This window comes from Talpa occidentalis, unplaced genomic scaffold (genome assembly GCF_014898055.3).
Source record: "Talpa occidentalis isolate TD23 unplaced genomic scaffold, MPIMG_talOcc4v2.1 talOcc4.9, whole genome shotgun sequence".
Taxonomy (NCBI): domain Eukaryota; kingdom Metazoa; phylum Chordata; class Mammalia; order Eulipotyphla; family Talpidae; genus Talpa; species Talpa occidentalis.
Genome location: NW_023605305.1, coordinates 55,190,995 through 55,207,451, shown reverse-complemented (window position 1 = coordinate 55,207,451; position 16,457 = coordinate 55,190,995). Strand labels below are relative to the sequence as shown.

At 44.4% G+C, this 16,457-nt stretch overlaps 1 protein-coding gene and 1 long non-coding RNA gene across 2 annotated transcripts in view; one reads left to right on the top strand and one right to left on the bottom strand.

Moving 5' to 3' along the window:
• Positions 1-16,457, top strand: part of LOC129145170 (uncharacterized) — a 54,700-nt gene that overhangs the window by 27,589 nt on the left and 10,654 nt on the right. Inside the window, exon 2 of the long non-coding RNA XR_008550340.1 lies at positions 16,120-16,288. This is a non-coding gene — a long non-coding RNA (uncharacterized LOC129145170). The remainder of the gene's footprint in view (positions 1-16,119; positions 16,289-16,457) is intronic.
• The window catches only part of WLS (Wnt ligand secretion mediator), a 103,207-nt gene continuing 101,112 nt past the window's right edge, over positions 14,363-16,457 (bottom strand). Inside the window, exon 12 of the mRNA XM_037499507.1 lies at positions 14,363-15,348. Within this exon, the coding sequence (XP_037355404.1) occupies positions 15,239-15,348 (110 nt within the window). The 3' untranslated portion in view covers positions 14,363-15,238. The remainder of the gene's footprint in view (positions 15,349-16,457) is intronic.

Below are 16,457 nucleotides of genomic sequence, written 5' to 3'. Positions count from 1 at the left end.
TTTATATCAACTTATTGCTGTGACCATTTGAGCAATTTAGTTCCGTGGCGCCACTGAGTTCTGGTCTTAGTTCAGAACTCCAGAAAATGATGGAGGACAAGGAAGAGGGAGACTGGTAAAAATTGGGGAGGAATGGGTATCCCCTGTGCTAATTGCTTTGCCTCTTCCTTGCCGTGTGGCCTGGAAGAGTGGCTGTGCTTCCATTTACACATCTGTTAGGAGAGGGGCTCAGTTCTCAGTTCTCAACTGCGGGTGATTTGATCCTTTCTAGGGGGCCTTTGAAACATGTAGGAGAAAATACTTGGGGATCCCTGCTGGCCTTTAGTGGTAGAGGCCAGGGGTGCCAAAATCCTTCAATAATGGACGCAGTACCCAAAGGCCAGCGGTGCCTTAATGAGGAACGCTGGCTCTAACAGTCCCTGTGCCGCCTCATTTCTCTACTTTGCCCGCACATGTGATGTGTGTGGCCTTGGGAGCTGAAGCAGCAGGAGGCTCTGTGAAGCCTGCAAGTATCTGCCAAGGCTTTGGGACAGAGGCCGCTGGTCCTGACTTCAGGATCTTTAGGGCTACAGATGTTGAATGTTCTGTTCTCACTTATTTCTTGCTTTGGAGTCCAGCTGTCCTGGCAGTGAGATTTGGTTGAATTCCGTGAAATGAACAATTACAGACACTGCCTAGCTGGTTCTGTCCGCCCGCAGGAGCAGTAAACTGGCTTGCTCCGGTTCTAATTGTGTTTTCAGCACAACTTGAGTTCTAGGCTTTGTCTCCTGTGCAAAGCTCAGCAGTGCCCTCCTCCGACACACTGGGAACATACAGGCTGACTGTGCTGAGACCATGCCTTGCCAGAAGACCCTGTGCCTGGGGCTTGAGAGTATCAGAACAAGGCAAGCCAGTGCCGGTGCCTCAGCAAGCACTGGAGGCAGGAGCTCCTAGGAGAAGGCAGCCCCCTTTCAGGGCACATAGTGTAACAAGAGAAGAGAGAGCCAGATTTTAGCAGCCACCTGCTCCCTTGGCCACAAGTTCTTGTGCAGTGCACAAGCTGTGCAACTGTCCCTAATGGCCAGGCTCTCTGGCTCCCTATCAATTTGGTGGCCCACCCTTGGCTTCACTCTGTCACTGTCTCATGAGTGCCTAATAGCCCTTTTCTCCCAAACTCTCATTCTAAAGAGGTGGGACTGTGTTTCCAGTCCCCAGGGTCTGACATCAAGACTTTGTACATTCTGCTTCCAATTTGTTTTTCTACCCCCCACACTCCAGACTTTCCTTTATGCACGTTACTTTAGTCATTGCCTCCCCAAAAATATATATGAAATTTCATCTTCACACTCTTTCCCACTCTTTTATCCTTTTCTGTTATCCAACTACTTGATGGTTTCACTCATTTTTTTAATTCTCTGGGAGGCCCACTCAGAGTGTGTCAGCTCAGGAGTCACTGAAAAGCATTCACTGTCCTCCCATTGGTCACTGACTATACAGCTCCTATATTAGGAGACGTGCTCATAAGAGATTGTAAATTCCTTGAAGGCAAAAGCTAATTTGAGACATGGTCTCCATGCTCCCTGACTTAAGAATCTTGCTAAGCGGTTACCATGGAAACGATTAGCATCTCCTCCTGTTCTCTTGGGTCAAAACAGACAGACAGACAAATTGTTGAAGAGCAAGGAATTTGGCTCCCTGCCTAGATTGGCAATGAGAACATAGGACAAGTTTGAGGCGGAATCTGTGAACCTGGTTTAGTTAGCTGCCTATGAACTTGGCCAAGAATGCTCTGGCTCTTTTTAAAGAAACTGCTTCACACTGGAGCTGCTGACCACCTGTGCCCACACCCCTGAACTCCCAGAAGCACTCTTCCTATGAGTCACTCAGACACTACACAGCTAAAGCTCCTGTGAAGAGAAAAACAGCTACATCTTCATAGGGGGTGGCCTTATAGGTAAGTTCAGTGAGATTTATGAGTTTAAGAAAGATTTGTGAGTTTATGGTTTGCAAAATCTTTGGTGCATTTGCAGCAATCCTGGATCACACAAGGACTCAAATCTACTACATCTCAGCACAGGAGATATTCAGAAAATGCCCAGAAAAGGGCACCGTTGGGCACATCCCTAGCAACACAGTTATCCCACAGTCATGGGACAGACGCAATTCAAGGTCCGGATGTGCAGCTGGGAATAAAATAGAAGTTCTGACTTGTGCACTTCCACTCGGCGCAAACCACTCTCATGGTAGCCAAGCACCCAAGCAAGAGCAGACCCTCCTAGACTCAGCTGTCATGTTAAAGACTAAGATCAAAATGGCCTCAGAAAAGAAACACTTAAAACATGTATGCTCCTGGGCCTCCCCTGGTGGCACAGGCGATTGAGCGCCACACTGTGAATCTGTCCGCAGCCTCTGCAGCATTGGTTCAATCCCTGCCGGCCCACGAGGGTCCCACATGGCGCGGCAGACCTCTCCTGTCTCACCTGCTGCTCCCCTCAGCAGTGTATTTCATCAGTCTGCCTGTTCTGTTCCCCACTCTGTCTCTGGTGAATCGTCTCACCCTCCCACGCCTCTGGCCTGTACCCTGGTTCTTGTATAAATAAATAAATCTTTTTTAAAAAAAAGATGTATGCTCCTCAGATGTATTCCCCTGTCTGCAATGACTTGACAAGTGTAAACGTACAGCGAACTTGTGTCCTGCTAGGGCAGCTTGGGGAAGACGGCGCTGGCCCCGGCATTCACAGCTTTACCTGACTGGACAGACTGAGTGAGCCAGGGCTGAGCTGGCAGCTTTGCCGGAGCTATGAACCTGGCCCCTGGAGGGGTTGAGGGTGGGGCTTGGGCAAAGGTCTTGACTCAGCGCTGGCAGGGAGGGTGGAGAAACTTTGGGAGGGTTTTTTTGTGTGACTGGTGGGTATCTCTGCCCACGACTGACTCTGTGACAATATTCATGGGGTAATAAGAACCCCGAGTCACAGAGAGCAAACCCTTCACTATGATTTAAATTGGTGGTGAGTTTACAGGGTGAGAAAATCCACAGGGAACACAGCATTCTATTGATAAAAAGAACATGTCAACTGGAGAAAACGCTGGAGCCTTATTTGTTGGTTAGAGTATTCAAGAAGGCCTTTGGTCACAAACACCTTACAGGGATCTGCTCTGCCTCCCAGGACAGGCCCCGCAGCCTCTGCATCACCTGGGAGCATGAGGGAAAGGCAGACTCTCAGGCAAACCTATGATGATGGTAACTAATGCTTATTGAGAGTTACTTACACCCAAGTACTGGCCAATGTTGCTGTCTTCTTACAACATTGTGAGGTAATATAATCCTTTTACACTCGAGGAAACTGAGGCACAGGGTTGGTTCCTCACTTCAATCCCTTGTATGTGATTTCTGAAATCTAAGTGGCAGGTGACTGGTAGAGATCCAACTAACCAGAGAGTCGTCCCTGGGTTTTCCCACCCCACACCTCCAAGCCAGTCCCCTAGAGCTGAGAACTTTGCAAAGACTCCCAACCCAGCAATGGGCACAATTCAGATTTGTGCTTCAGCCAAACTACCAGAAATCAGATGGGTTCATGCTTTTTCCGGGTAAACTGAGAAAATTTAATCTCCTTTGGGAGACTGTTTCTCTTGTCCTTAATTTGGAGGTGCCACCTCAGGAGTGAGGCAGCACCAGGCGGGTGGTGGCTGATTGGAACTGCTCCAGAGGTGGACCCGGGGCTGGAAGGGGATGCCTGTTTTGCCTGAGTCTGCCTTTCTCTCATGCTCCCCGGTGATGCAGAGGCTGCGGGGCCTGTCCTGGGAGGCAAAGCAGGGTGCTGGAGTGCAGGTAGGCCAAACTTGCACTTGACTCTCATCTCAGCCCTGGTCCCCTACTGCTGTGCCTCTGAAAAGCCTCCTTTTCCTGGGCCTCAGTCCCTTCTCTTTAGTTCAGAATAATGACACTGCCTCCTCCCCCGCAGGCTGCTGAGAGCTTCTCACATAGTGTGTGTGACAAACCCTGGTGCCTCACATTTCAGCTCAGGGCTGCTTCTCAAGAGTTCCTTTCTTAGGTTCCTTTGGGTTTGGAGCTGTTCCCGCTGGCAGCTGGGATCACAAGATCTGGCCTAACCAGCCCTCTCTCAGGGACACATATCTGCTGCCTCTAAATCACACCAACACACTGAGGAGAGCTGAGGAGATGTTGTGAGGTCAGACTAAACTCAGGGATAAATTGTCTGTGCTCCTTGAGATGACACCTAGGGGTCCCTGTGACCTAGAGGTGAATCACTCAATTTATGATGTTTTCCACACTTCAGGACATAGAAGAGGGTGTTGGTAATGGTGTCATGCTCTGTTCTGGCTGTGTGATCCAGGGCAAATTACTTAACCTCTCTGAACTTTGGTGCACTCATCTGTATGTGGTATGAATCAAAACCTGTCATGGGGCTGCTGTGAGGTGCTGCACATAATCATTGTTTCCTAAAGAGTAGCAAGAGTTATTATTGTGATTTGGACATGGGTTATAAGAGGGGATGCTGGGACACTATAACAGAAGACTTGAAAATTTGCTTTTAAAATATCAGCATGAGTGCATTCAAATGCTATGTTTATGATCTTGTAATGGTTATATTGTATAGTTGGGCTGGCAAAGAAGAGGTGAATGCATATTTTAAAGAGTATTTTTTTAAAAACACTATTTTTTTCATAGTGAGATCTTCATGGACAATGGTGTATTTGAGGTTTGGAGGAGGTAGGTGGGAAGGTACAGATGGCAACATGATGCTTTATTCTGGGGAGCAGTGGAGGAATATCTTTGCAGCTGAAAGGGACTAGTTATTCTTGTGTGAAGGGGGAAGTCATATAAGCAGTAATCAATGAAGCTTCCATTCCAGTGTGTCACTTGAAGCCAAAGCAATCATTTTGGAGCAAGTGAGATTGAGCTACCATAGCTCAATTGCTGGAGAAATTACCACAGCTTACCTGATATCTATAAATAGTTGCATATACAAAATAAAGCCATTCCAAAGTTGTGCATGCTATGCGAGTCTTACTGGGGAACTTTATAGCCTTAATTCTTTACTCAGTTATAGCTCTCTAAAATATGTATGCAAAAACATTTACAGAATTGTGGTTAACTACTTTAATCGCCCATACAGACTAAAGTAGTGATTGAAAGGGAACAAAAGAAAGCAGCTGAAATGTCACCTACACAAGGGAGACAAATCAATTTGCTATTTCTCTACAAGGCAGCCTATGTCTACTGATGTATATGTCGAGGACTTCAGGCTTACGATCAACTGAGTTACTGTAAAGTGAAATTTTCATTATAGAGCTGCCTTTTATTTTCCTTCTTTATTTCTATTTAAATCACAATTCTCAAAATAAAATTCTGTAAAAAGTAGCAATGCATTTCTGAAGACATTTTTCAAAGATGTAATTTAAAAACACGTCATCTCCCTACAGAACTCATATTTTTGTATGATAAAAAGAAGTTAACATATAGAACCTCAAGGACCACCTTTCCCCTGTGTGCCGCTGCCCTTTGCTAGGCCCTGTCACAGGAGAGCAGGCTCTCCGGGGGCTGGCCTGAAGCCTCTTGCTGTGTGTTGTCTGTTTGTGTCTGAGATCTAGGTCAAGCAGGGAAGAACTTTCGGTTTCATCACCAGCTTCCAAGTTGTCTCAAGGCTGAACTGGAGAAGCAGGAATCACAGGGACCTCAAGACAGGGCCAGGCCTGCAGTAACAGCTGGGCGATTTAGCCCCTCCCATGGCTTCCTCGACCCTCCCATCCTGGGGCCAGGGTGGGGGAGGGAGGAGGACATAGGCAACTTGTAGTAGGGCCCCATAAGTACCCACTCACCGTCCATGAATCTTCCCATAGGAGATTGCCACCCATGAGTGGCTGAGCCAAAAGAGCAGAGTCTGGTTTTAACTTTCTACCTAATAATGTTGCCAGCTACACAATATGTGGGGCGGGAAGAGAAGCTTCTCTACTAGAACTTGTCTGCAAAGGCAGTGTATGGAGTGGTTAAGAACAGGCTGTGCAGTCAAACTGTTAAGCCAGGCACTTACTTCCTTAGCTACGTGACCTCAAAAAATGGTTTGATTGTTGAACCTCTCTGTGCACCAGTTTCCTTATGTGTAAAATGTGGACTATAATCATACTACCTTGTAGGACTGAAGGAGGATTAAAATGAGTTGATATGTTACAATAATTAAAATGCTCCTAGCACATACATGTAAAGGGTTCTTATAAAGGTTAGATATCGGTTAAATATTATATTGCTGTTATTGTATTAACTTCCATGAAAGTAGGAATTGTTGTGTGTTTGGTTGTTGGTCCACCTTAATATATGTCTGGTACTGAATAGGTGCACAATAAATACTTGTTGGGTAAATGAAAATTATTTTAACAATCAGGTAAAACTGATGTGGACAATATCTATTTGGGCCAGCGGAGGGCAGCATGTAGCTATGACTGACTAATTCTGGACAAAGGTAATATAATATATAGGACTGCTCCTTGTGAGTTGGATCTTGGGTTGAAAGGTAACTATTGCACCTGTATGAGTAATGCTGCCACCTCCAAGGTACTTTTGTGCAGGCTAGAATGACGAAGAAATTGAAATTTTCAACGTGCTTTGCTTCAATTATTTTGTCCTCATACGTTCACCTTTTCAATTTCCTCTCTTCTTGCTTCCCTCTGTCCCCTTTCCTCCCTTCTTTCCCTACCTCCTTCTCCTCTGTCTGTCTGTCTGTCTCTCAGACACACACACACACTCATTCACACACTCACTCACACTACTAATTGGTACAAACTCCCAAGTTCTATCTGGACAATTGCAGCTTGCACTGCAAACCCTGACATCGAGAATGGATATCCTTATACAATATTCTTCCTAACCAATGCATGCTGCTACATGTGTCTGGCAAAAAGAGGAGTGAATTTGATAAAACTAGATCCCCAAAGATACTGTAACTTGGCCAAGAGCACACAGCAATTACTGGTATGGTTAGAACAACAGCCAGGGCTTCCTGCTCTGTCCATCCCACCAGCCATCACTTTTGCTGCCCTTTTACACACAGAGGAGCCCTATATAACTGTAAGCTTCTGGCCCAGATGTTGATCCCCTGGGCTCTGGCACAAAGAAACTGCTGCTTCCCCGGGCAGCAAACTGTGAGGCCCAGGCACAGAGGACAGGCAATCACCCTGCCTATTTGGCCCTCAGTTCACTTGTTTCCCCACAGCTCTCATGCTGACCCAGTTTGAGTCCATCTTCCCTGGAAGGTGCATTTGCTTGGCACTGAGAGGGTCTATATAGGGAAAGTGAAAGGTGTGTTCCCAGGGAGCCCCTGGAGAGCCCTTGGGAATGGAGCACAAAACATCTAATTGCTAGCAGTTTCTGGGCTAGCTGGCAGCTGGAATGGTTCCTGCATTAGCCTCATAACTGCTCCAAAGTCTCCACTCAGGGGGTGCACACTACTACAACCTTCCCAATTTACTTAAGACCTTCCCAATTTACTTAAGAACTTGTCCTTTGTGAACACCTGCACCCCTATGTTTATAGCAGCACTGTTTACAATAGCTAAGCTTTGGAAACAACCCAAATGCCCAAAAATAGATGACTGGATCAAGAAGATGTGATACATATACACCATGGAATATTACTCAGCATTCAAAAAAGATAAACACATGCAATTTGCAGCAACATGGATGGCGCTGGAAGGGATCATGCTCAGCGAAATAAGCCAAAAAGAAAAAGAAAAATACCGGATGGTCTCACTCATAGCAGGAATCTAGAAAACTTAAATAAGGCACCAGGAAAATGAATAACTATAAGAAAGTGAAAATCAGAATCAACAAAAAACTATGAACCAGAGACACTTTTAGGGGGGCGGGGGCGGGAGGGGAGGGATTGGGATCAGAATGGGGGGGCTGCAATTGTATGGGGAATATAACAATAAAATTTATTATTTAAAAAAAAAAAAGACAGTACTGTTCTATTTAAAAAAAAAAAAAAAGAACTTGTCCTTTGTGATTATTTAAAAAAATTATGCTTGGACCTCCCTGGAGGCACAGGGGTTAAAGTCTATCAATCTATTGTCAGCCACTGTGGCTTAAGTTTGATCCCTAGCCAGGGAGCTGAACCACAGGGTGCAGCAGACCTATCCTGTCTTGCCAGCTGCTCCCCTCAGCAGTGTATTTCAGTAGATCTGCCTGTTCTGCTCCCCACTCTGTCTCTGGTGAATCCTCTTACCCCCTGCACCTCTGGCCTATACCCCAGTTCTTCTATACATAAATAAAAATAAATCTTCAAATAAAAAAACTGATACATATGTAACTGTTTGGAAAAAATATTTAATTGAGATTCCTACTGAAAAACAATATTCCTTATGAACTGACAAAGAAAACTAGAAAAGGAAATTTAAAATATTAGAAAAACTATGGGTGACCAATTATCTTAGATGAGGAAGTTTTTTAAGCATGATAGCAAAAGTAGAAACTCTAAAGAAAAGATTTACAGATTGATTATAAAAATAAAAAAAAGCTCTATGCTCCAGAAGACAACAAAAACAAGCAGCAAATTTGAAAAGCAAGCAGCAAATTTGGAAAAGTTTGGCTACCTATATGAGACAAATGGGAAATACTCCGATTTAAAATATCAAAGGAAAACAAAGATCTGGAAAATAAACTATTCTTTTGAAAATATTTCTTTGAAAAGAATTTCCTTAACACATTTTCTTAATTTCTTGCTTTCCCCCTACCTCCCCTTACCTCTCTTTGGCAGGGATGTTTCTTTGAACAGTGCTTGGCCCATACAGGATACTCAAATACACTTAATAAATGAATGACTGAAATTTGGCCCCAGTAATTCTACTCTTAGGAATTAATCTTAAAGTAGCAAGAGAGAAATACAGAAAGATTTGCACCCAAGGATGTTCATTTTGGCATGTGTTACTTTGCAAACCATTTAAATGCCCAACAATAGAGGATTAGTAAACAAATGACACATCCTTACCAGAGACTACAGTAATAAAGTCATTAAAATAGGAAAAATATGTATAGAATGTAGAGAATATGTATAGAATATTCATAGAAAAAATCATATAAGAACACTGACATCTAAATAGTATTTATTTTTAGGTGGTATGACTATAATCAATCTTTTATCCTTTCCTCTGTGTTGCCTAACTTTTAAAATAAGCCTATTTTGTTTTTAAGATCAGATAAAAATATGTGGCTTCCTTCCTAGGTAGCTGACCCTTGCAGGCAAGTAACAGCCCACGTGACCCTCACCTACAAAGAGGGTGCCCAGTAAACTTCATGCTTAGGGGACATTCCTCAGCGTGTTCCTTACCCTTTGAGGTTCCATCTGCAGCAGCGCCCGGAGGTGGCCTTTCTTCAGTTTTCCCTCATCAGCCTCAATTCTTCATTCCTTTCACTGCTTCCTGAGACCACTTTTCAAACTTGCACACAAACACAAACCCTCACCTCCGTGTCAGCTTTTAGGGAGACCTTGGCTAAGAACATGATCCTACCCACTTCCAGGGACCTTTGTGAAGTAGCACACACACAAAGGAATAATCTTTAAAGCATGGATTGTCAGTTCATGGGAGTCGGGCAATTAAACTGTGCGATGCCTGGGAGAAATATCTTTTTTTCTTTTTTTAAAGATTTATTTATTTTTATTTATTTATTTATACAAGCACTGGGTACAGTCAGAAGCGCGGGAGGGTGAGAGAATTCACCAGAGCCAGAGCGGGGAGCAGAGCAGGCAGAAGGACCGAAGTACACTGCTGAGGGGAGCAGCGGGCGGCAGGAGAGGTCTGCGCGCCATGTGGGACCCTCCTCCGGTGGCCGGGGAGCAGCCGGGGATCGAACCGGCGCTGCAGAGGCTGCGGGCAGCTTCGCAACCCAGCGCTCAACCGCTACGCCACCAGGGAGGCCCTGGGAGAAATTTCTATCTAGCCAGTGCTTGAGGAACGTGGGCCAAGCGCCAAGCAGTGGGAAAATCCCATGTAGGCTACCCTACAGGTAACTTCCAGCCCCTCCGTGTCCTTAAGAGAGGTCTGCTTATATGGCCCCATCCCAACCTTGACTCATCCCTAGAGGAGGAGGTGCTGGGTACAGGAGCCATTCAAGGGAGTTCAGAGCCTCCAAGGAATTCAAAATAGCCACAGGTCTGTGGCAACACCGAATCAATTAACAGCAGATCTACCTGTATCTCTCATCCATCGACAGTAATACCAGCACACCCGCCCACAGCAGATCCAGATTAGGCATCTATATACAGCCTCTATGGCTAGAGGATGCCATTAACAAAGTCTCTGATTATTTTTAGAATCAAAGTTGGTGAAGATTTCAGAGACCATATAGGTGAAGGGGGTACGAGAGGGAGAAACTTCCCTGAGGATCCCAAAACAAAGTTATACACAGAACAGGAACTCACTAAAAAGCAGTAATAATTGTGAAGCAAGTACAAATTCCCTAGATTCGAGTCCATCTTGAGGATTTGCTCCGGGGTAGCTGTCATTCTCCCCTTAGCCAAGAGAGGGCACACGCTTGCCATCGCTGGAGGTGGGGAGCAGGCAGCTTTTTCTTAGACTGGAATAACATCTCCCAATAAGGTAATTTTGCTCCAATGAGACTTGCAGTTCAAAAACAAAATTCCTTTTAGTTACAACTTTGTCATTCACCACTCTGACCTTCATGTGTTTATTATGTGAAGTAGGAAACCCACTATGTGACTGTGAAGCAGTGTTATTAGGGAAAAGACACATAAATTATAAAGTTCCATTACAGAACACACACAGAAAAAAAGTTTCTCAGCAATGGTGTGTGCATATAAGGGATGAACAAAAGAAGTAAGTCTAGGCCAAGGAAGACTTTTCTGATCTTGGATGACTATATATTTGTAAATTATGCAGCATTTGAAACTAATTTTGCATGTAAAAATGCCTTAATTTCTTATATTTCAAACTGTGCTTAAAAGATGTGCTTTACCGCTTGAATCTGTGTGTGAGAAAAGTGAACTATCACAGGGATACATGCAAAGTTCTAGAATTTAGTTGGAAAATATGACTGAATACAAATGAACATATTGGTGACATTAATTTTTTTTTAACAATAGGCGTATTAGTGATTACATGGCCATGAGAAGCAAAAAAAAAAAAAAAAGGTTATTTTTTTAAGATCTAGTGTCATTTTCTTAGGATGTCGAGTCCTAGTTGAGGTATTATTTTTACACTAATCTGTGACCGCAGAGCAATGCTGTAGCCTCAGTTCATCTTTTGGAACAGTAACTAGAATGCAGTTAACAGGCAAGCAATCACGAGGGACTGGAGACCATGTCTGGAGAAGGAGCTGAAGAACCAAGATGTGGGTCTAGAGAATAGCAGCCTGATGGGGACAGGGCCTCCATGGAGGGGGTCAAAGGGTCAAAGTCACCAGGGAAAGTCTGGTCTCAGTATTGAAGGGAGTTCTCAACAAACGACAGCTAAGTGCATTGCCACAGAGACAGGAAGGTCCAGACACTAGGCAGTTCAAGGAGTGCCTGGAAACTGACTGATGTCAGGAGAAATGACTCTGCTGAAATAGTCTCAACCAAATTACCCATATAGCACAAAACCAGTCACATACAAATACATGAAGGGCGAGAGCGAGCTTGTGGGGGTCAGGATGATTCCTGTAGCATGATAGATGAAAGATCCTTGCAATCCAGCAACACAGAGACAGCATCACCGAGTCATACTGCACCATCACCAACTGCACTAACATAGCCAGGAAATGGCTGTCAGTAAAAGGAGCAAAGTCTGCTTGGGTCAGGGAAGAGGTTCCCAAAGAATCTAGGCTTTCAAACACTCAGAGAGTTTGGGATTAGCGAGGTGTGTCCACTGGCTCACCCACTAATCCTCCCTGATTGAATTCCCTTACCAGGCTAGGTACCTTTAGAGAGTAGTGTGTATTTTCTCTGGAGGCACAGGGTGATTGCTCCGACTTCATCATGGGTAGTGTGTTATTGCTTCTATGTCCTCTTTTCTCCTTCTCGGTTACCCAAGAATAGGAAGGAGGAATGTGTTGAATGATGGAGTCACAAGATAGGGTGTAAACTTTGTTGTAAAAGATTGCATGGGAATTGTAATTCATTGAGATTCCCTAGTTTGACCAGTCAGTCTCAAACCTGAGTCATTTGAGAGAGTGATAAAGTTTCAGGAACTGCCAAGGTGAGTGTGAGACCCAAGACCAATCTCCCCTCTGAATTTCTTTTAACCTTTGCAAAAGTACCTATAGGAATCTCTGGGTTTGACTTCCAAGGGCTCCTCCAGCTCTGAGATGTGGGCTGAAGGACTCTGGCATGAGAACATTGCGAAGGGTGCTTTATCTCAGCTCTCAGAAGTGGCAATCATACAGAGAACCACTTCATTAGTATGGAAAATGTAGGACGAGCACCTAGAATAACCAATAGGTTAAGCAATATAAACCAGTACTTTTAGAAGATTTGTCCATTGCATACTTGGATTTTCTAATTTTTTTAAAACAGATAATTAGGACACATTACACTTTTCTATAGCGTCCTTCAAAACTACTAGAAAAAATTTAGATGATTTGTAAAACTTGTACACACAGTCAATAATTCATATTTTTAGGTTTGTTGTCTTTTTCTCACTCTTAATTTCTTGAGCTTTTCATGGATTGAAATGGTTGTGCTCACCCTGCAGTCTTGAAACTGAGGACATTGGTAGTAGAATTCCAACACCCATTTATTTGTGGAGAAGATAGAACACATGGAGGGATAGGCTACAACCTCTCTCCTTTGACCTCCAGTTTCTCCTCCAAAATCTGCTATTTCCCTCCTGTCGTAGGATAAAAATTATCTTTTCACTTATTCAAAACTATCTCATCAACTTATGTTCTTGACTCCAACTCTCTTTACCTCCCATGGGATTTGTTACCTTCTCATCATCTTGACTCATAGCTGTTCTCACCCCTCAGTCCAGTTCTTTCCCAGCCTACCAGCACAGAGCTTCCTTCCCTCTCCTCCTGGAGCCACCATCTTATCGCTTTCATTTCCATCATGATCACCCATGATTCTGCACCCCTTCTTTCTGACCCGAGAAAGCCTCATATAGCCAAACCACCAATTCCAATAGACGTTACTTGATCCTTAAATGCTATCCAGACTTTCAGGATATCTAACATTGTTCCCCTTTTTCATGGATCTGGTTTGTTCTTTGGCTTCATCATTATCTTGCATTTATTCTGATTCATTAACTCATTTTCTTTTTTTCCACCTCTTGCAGAGTGGTTTACCACTCTTGCCATTTTTCTTCCTTGATACTCTGATGCTCTGCCCCACTTGTATTTCTCATTCTCAATGACAATGTCCAAATATCCTTCCCTGCATGGTCTGTTTCACCTCTCATTTCTTTTTTTTTTTTTAAAGATTTATTTATTTATTTATTTATTTATTTATTTATTTATACAAGCACTGGGTACAGTCAGAAGTGTGGGAGGGTGAGAGAATTCACCAGAGCCAGAGCGGGGAGCAGAGCAGGCAGAAGGACCTAAGCACACTGCTGAGGGGAGCAGCGGGCGGCAGGAGAGGTCTGCGCGCCGTGTGGGACCCTCCTCAGGTGGCCGGGGAGCAGCCGGGGATCGAACCAGAGCTGCAGAGGCCGTGGGCAGCTTCGCAACCCAGCGCTCAACTGCTGCGCCACCAGGGAGGCCCTCACCTCTCATTTCTAATGAGAGGACTTTTAAGTCTCAGTCCCTGCCACCCAAACCCATCATTTGTCCATTGTGGTAGAAGTCTTCTCTGCCCAGCTCAAAATGGAGTCTTCATTTTTTGGTGCGAGTGCTGAATACTAACCACTTTAACACCAGGGGGCATCAGTGATTCTCCATTCTTTGGAACTAACCCCAACCCACAGGTTGAGCGGCCAGCAGCCATCTGACTGACTTCCTGATCATAGCTGATTGATGACCAGACAAGCATCTGTTTGAGGTCTAGCCATGAAGTGAAAAAGCAAAGACTTAGATGAGTAAACAGTAATGCTCTAGGGAAAATGCCCTGAATTTCCAGTGCTGTGACCCCTTAGAGCTGCCCTGGTTAATTCAACATTCCATGGAAGTGAAGGAATGTCCTAGTAATGTTGTTCTTCAGGCTAAGTTTATATATATATATATATATATATATATGCATATATAGCCACACATGCCATCCCATAGGGAACTTAACAACTCAGTACAGAAAGTGTAATCCTAGTTCCAGAAATAGATACCGCCCCCAAACATACTGATTTGATGGCAAAATATTTTAATTTTTCATAAAGTTACATTCCCTACCCACTCCCCACCCCATAGACTCAACATGGAAAAGAATCTACATGCATGTGCTGGCTGAGCAGGAGGGCGACGCGTGCATATACATATATGCATGTACATACAGGTTTATTTGAAAGATCGAATAAACTTTTGGAGACGGCTTGAAGCATCTTATCAAAAGAAAACACATTTTAAGCAAGAGGTTAAAAAAGCTTTCAGACCCAAAGGTCATTTAATACAATAAATCCTACTTGGGTAGGTTAGCAAATATTTTTTAAAACCCACATCCAACAGATTGGTTAGTATTGGACACACAACATTTGGTTTCAAAGCTGAAATGCCCCTGGTGTAATAGATCTTATGAAATTCAGTTATATTATGCCATAAAAAATAGGGACACATATCTATCGACAACTTAAATATTACCTCAATAGGCTACTTGGTGATATAAATAGGAAAAAAAAAAGTGGTCATGGACTAGAAGTGAGAAGACTATGACACCAACCTTTCTTGGACTGCAAAGGATGTTAAAATCTATCCTAGAATCTAAAACAGGAAAATGAGTCAAATATTCCACTCCGTACAGATCCCATCTGGCCCGAACCATCCCCCAAGCAGTACACCCCCAACACATGAGGTTACTAACCACCTGCTACAGATGTTACTATGTCACTAATTAACAACCATCACAGAGAATGTGTCATACCAGAGGTTTTTTTTTGTTGTTGTTGTTGTTTGTTTTTTATCATACACGATGCATTAGTGGCTGCAGGGATCTTCCTCCGAGCGCTACCGTAGGAGGTAAACTGACAACCGTTCACTCGCTGGTCCAAGAAACCACAGCTAAGAGACTCGAGCATTCGTTTGCACATGGAGCTCGCTCTGGCACACTCCCCACTCTAGTGAGAGAGGCTGGGGTGTGGGGGACAGTCCCAGCCGGGTGCAGCAGCCTCTACTCCTGGGCCTCCTTGCGGGTCAACTTGTAGATTTCGGTGGGTCCGTCCACATGGGTGATAGTGGTGGTGAGCTGGAGTTCTTCCCCACTGTGGACACCCAGATCGCCTGAAACAGGGTTTTTGGCATTAGATGTGTTGGAGAAGGAAGCAGAAGCTGGATTCACCTCAGTAACAATCGCCCCGCTGCCAGCCCTCTTCCACATCCTGAGCTTATAAAAGAGAAACCAAGGCACACAACACCTATAAGGAGGGCTGACTCTCAGCCTTTTCACTCGGATGTTGCTGTGATTTCACAGCATTTGTGTCTGCCAGGGAAGAGATATTCAAGATAGATGAGTCAGTTCACTGTTTCTATTATTCGTAGTAATTATTAACCTTTAATGAGAGCTCCCTTTGTGCCTGACGCTATTCTTGATGCTTTATAAGTGACTCTATTTGACCCTGTAGGCCCTGGGGCGGGGGTGGGGGGCACACTCTGATCCTGCCAGCTCTCAGTTGAGGACGCTGGGAGGGAAGTAAGGTAACTGCTCCAGGTGGAGGAACAGACACATGACAGAGCCTGGAACTGGGCCGAGGCAGCACAGCACACCTCCGACCGACGGGGAGGGCAGGCACGCACACACTTGCTGTGAATAATTGACAAGGCAGCTAGAGCGTGAGAAAGCAGATAAGAATCTGTCCAGAGCAGGCAGGGTATTACACATAATATTTGGGAACCACTAAGTGTTTTCTTCTTGAGGAAAAAATACCAGAAATGTGCCCTGAACTTCCTGCTGTCCCTAGGGCTATATACACACCACCAGTGTGTTGACCTTGTCAGTGGACTGGGGTGTGCCTCTGCTAAAATGGCATAATATGCCCTTTTCTCAATTAACAGGACAAAAGTTTCTGCAAGTCAAATGCTTCAAGTTTGCTACCTGCCATTGAGACAATTAAAGGAATGTATAACAGGCAAAATGGAAAGTGGAAAAGGCCAGGACCCAGCCCTGCTCAGTGGGACCATGTGGGCATGTGCAGAGAGGGTGCTGGAGAACAAAAGGCTAAAGGTACGTCTGGGATTTCTGTATTTATACTCTGCCCATATTATTTCTTATTTCTGGGGCTGAAATATTCCTGAGTTCAAGCATGGAATTAAACACATAAGTACTGTTTTCTATTGAGATTCCACAGCAGAACTTAGAACATAACTGGCCCCACCCCCAGGACTATTATTTC